General features: G+C 48.5%; 1 protein-coding gene across 2 annotated transcripts in view; it reads right to left on the bottom strand.

Annotated features, from left to right (window-relative positions):
- MYO10 (myosin X) overlaps positions 1 to 3,393 on the bottom strand; it is a 276,172-nt gene that overhangs the window by 130,584 nt on the left and 142,195 nt on the right. For both annotated transcript variants that reach the window (XM_017524655.2, XM_037737124.1), the window contains exon 5: positions 866 to 1,000. In XM_017524655.2, the coding sequence (XP_017380144.1) occupies positions 866 to 1,000 (135 nt within the window). The remainder of the gene's footprint in view (positions 1 to 865; positions 1,001 to 3,393) is intronic.

The following is a 3,393-nucleotide window of genomic DNA, read 5'->3' as shown; positions in this document are numbered from 1 at the left end:
ACTGTTCTTGCCCAGGCTGGAGTGCAATGGCATGATCTTGGCTCACTGAAACCTCCGCCTCCTGGATACAAGCGATTCTCCTGCCTCAGCCTCCCGAGTAGCTGGGATTACAGGCATGCGCCATCACACCCATCTAATTTTATATGTTTAATAGAGACGAGGTTTCTCCATGTTGGTCAGGCTGGTCTTGAACTCCTGACTGCTGGTGATTCGCCCACCTCAGCTTCCCAAAGTACTGGGATTACATACATGAACCACCGGGCCCAGCTGCAATTACATATTTTATACAACAACTCGGGTGACACCTAGCCCTCTTTCTAAGTTCTGAGTCTCCCTGTTATGGAATGCATCACTGATCTGCACACGCGAGGCCTGTTCTGCTCATGTTAAGCCTCCAAATGGTGGGTGTTGAAGTGAAGTCTGCTCGTCTCTACACTAAGCCCCCTTTTCACGGTGGCTGGGGGTGGACATTTCTGCTGCTGACCAGGCCTCCAGAAAGCTAGTCAGCTGTATTCTTCTCCGTAAACTCCAATACAAGTGCCTTATCTGACCCAGGAGCTTCAAAAACACATGGAGCCAGCATCAAAGGCTCTCGGGCAGGACGGAGGCTGCAGATGGCTCTTGGGTGCCACTCAGTCCCCATCAGACCTGGCCTGATGATGAAGGGGCAGGAGACGGAAGGAGTTGTTCTTGGGGTCAAGAGGTACTCCTATGTGTATGGCAAGACCTTTCCTTAAGGAATTGTAAAACAGAAGTCCAGAAAAAGAGAAACTAGACCAACTAATTTTAACTCTTCCTTAAATAAGCCATACCATAAGGAAATGAATCCTATTGGTTGGAAAGAAGAAAATCGATAAAGCAATACCTGCTTTCAAGAATCGCCCGTTCCACACAGGAGGTCTTCTCCTTTAAGGACAATTCCAAAGACTGCTGACTGATGACGGACAGGAACTTGAGGATCAATTTTGTGCTTTCGGTTTTACCTGCTCCACTTTCACCACTGAAAGACAAAATGTAACGTTTGTGCTTCTAAGTAGAATTAAAACAAAACAAAACAACACAAAACCAGCTTTGGTCAATGACACTATAATTACTTAACAATGGTTGAAAGGTGGGAGAAGGGAGATCAAAATACCTATTTCCAAAGAGCTGAGTTAAAAGGAAGCTGGGTCCTTTCTCCTGCTGGCCACACTGTCTCTGGCCCTGCACATCCCTCTTTTGGCAAATGAGGTAAACAGAACTACCTTTTACTAAGGAAAGGTCATAAGACGGATGGTGCCTTACAGGGAAGGTACGCTCTGTGAGAGAGGGACCTTCATTTCGTTCACTAGTTCATCCCAAACACATCCACCATGTAAATGTTTGGTTAATTGCATGAGCTCACTAACGCAATCTTTCTGGGAAACTTAAAAGCAGGTACGCGTGCATAAAAATGCAATCATTCATGAATATGACTGAGGGGAGAGGCGATGAACCTGCAGGTACACAATCCCCAGTAAATCATGTTATTCCCACAATAGTCCCATGAGGGAAGCATGGCTAAGTGTGCAAGTCGGACTGTTAACACCAGTTCTGCCTGATCCAAAGTCCTGCCGAGGTCACATGCTACAATGATAGTTAAGGAAAAGTGAACAAAAAATCCAGAGGGAAAGGAGGCAAAGGATGGAAGTAAGGATGCGTTATGCCTTAAAAGACCGGCAAACATCGGTCAGGCCAAGAGAGCTCAGAAGCCACAGAAGCTGGGAAAGATTCTTAAGGGAGAATAAGACCCAGACCTGGTTAGGTCAGCTGGGCCGAGATGAAAGGCAGCAGAGGAGAGGAATGAAGGTTGAGCTGGATGCTTCAGAGGCAAATGCAGGAGCCGGAGGGGGCGATGACCTCATCAAGGTCACCTGTAAAAAAATGCAGCTCTGGGGGAAAGCTCTAGAAGGACCGAAGGGTGCCCCAGGACACCGGCTGCTGCTACTGTCAAAGCCTGTGCTGGCTGGGTCCTAAACAGGGCTAATCAAGCTGGAGATGGAGCGGAAGATACAGACATGAGAGAGACCTGAAATGAGAAACCCCATCCATTTTGCATATGGCACCATGCTTGGTACTGTGCAGAGAAGAGAAGCAGCAAAGAGGCTGGGAATTTTCGAGAAAAGCCGAAGGGATAGCCAAGAGCACACCCATACAAACGCCAGATCGCACGCTGACAACCGCTGAATGGTGGGATGGGCAGATGAGCCCCTTGTGCATTCTAAAGAGAAGTCCTGTGGAGTACCAAGAGCTGGACATTACCAGGAAAGGAGAATTTTGCTAAGAACGTGAATTAATTGCACGTAACCAAAGAGAAGAAATGATGCAGAGATGATACCGACACGCCGGGCTGGGTACAGGGGTCCCAGGATGGCCGCTGGTCCAGGCCGACCAGTCCCTTCACCTGCTCTGCTAACGACAGGCCTAGGCATGGCCAGTGACACGATTCCACAAAGACGTAACGTCATAATGTCAAGAGTGCTGTGGGCTCCTAGGGGAGGTTTGCAGGCACACATGCACACACATACACACACATATGCACGCACACACACACACCCCGTCCCACGGGCAGAAATATCTACTTGCGGCAGACAACAAAGATCTGAGAATCTAAACCTGTCTTAAAATCCTAAAGCAAAAGCCAAGAAAATCAGAGGCAAGCCCAGCGGGAAGGGCTGAATGCACAACCGTGAAACTGACCTGCCTCATGCAGTCCGAAATAATAAAAGGCGGCATAAGTTAGGCCACCTTTAGCTGGGGTTTCCCTCACCAGCCTCCAGAATCTTCCCGGTAGGCAGCTTAGCAGACACTGAACAAGAGGTACCCACGTGACCCAGTGCCTGGCACGCGGAGGCATTCAACAACGGAGCATGCAGTGACTAACAGAAACCAAGAGAGACAGTTTCAAGGAACCATTTAAATAAACTTCCATATTTAAAACATCTGTATTGATGTGACAGCTGTGGGTGGCTGAATTATTAAAACACAAACTAGAGGGCTACATTGTCTAGTGAAAATGATGAGGCAGAAACAGTGTTACATGTTTCTCAACCTACCCCTTTATCCTCGGGCACACAGAAGCAGAGAACGTTTAGACTCCCCTGTAGTAAAAACAGCAGGCAGAGGCTGAGCACGGTGGCTCATGCCTGAAATCCCAGCACTTCGGGAGGCTGAAGAGTGTGGATCACCTGAGGTCGGGAGTTCAAGACCAGCCTGACCAACAGAGAAACCCTGTCTCTATTAAAAATACAAAATTAACCAGGCGTGGTGGTGCATGCCTGTAATCACAGCTGCTTGGGAGGCTGAGGCAGGAGAATCACTTGAACCCGCGAGGTGGAGGTTGCGGTGAGCCAAGATCACGCCACTGCACTCCAG

This window comes from Cebus imitator, unplaced genomic scaffold, assembly GCF_001604975.1.
Source record: "Cebus imitator isolate Cc_AM_T3 unplaced genomic scaffold, Cebus_imitator-1.0 Scaffold35, whole genome shotgun sequence".
Taxonomy (NCBI): Eukaryota; Metazoa; Chordata; class Mammalia; order Primates; family Cebidae; genus Cebus; species Cebus imitator.
Note: the sequence above shows the minus strand (reverse complement) of the source record. Positions and strands in the feature narration are given on the sequence as shown.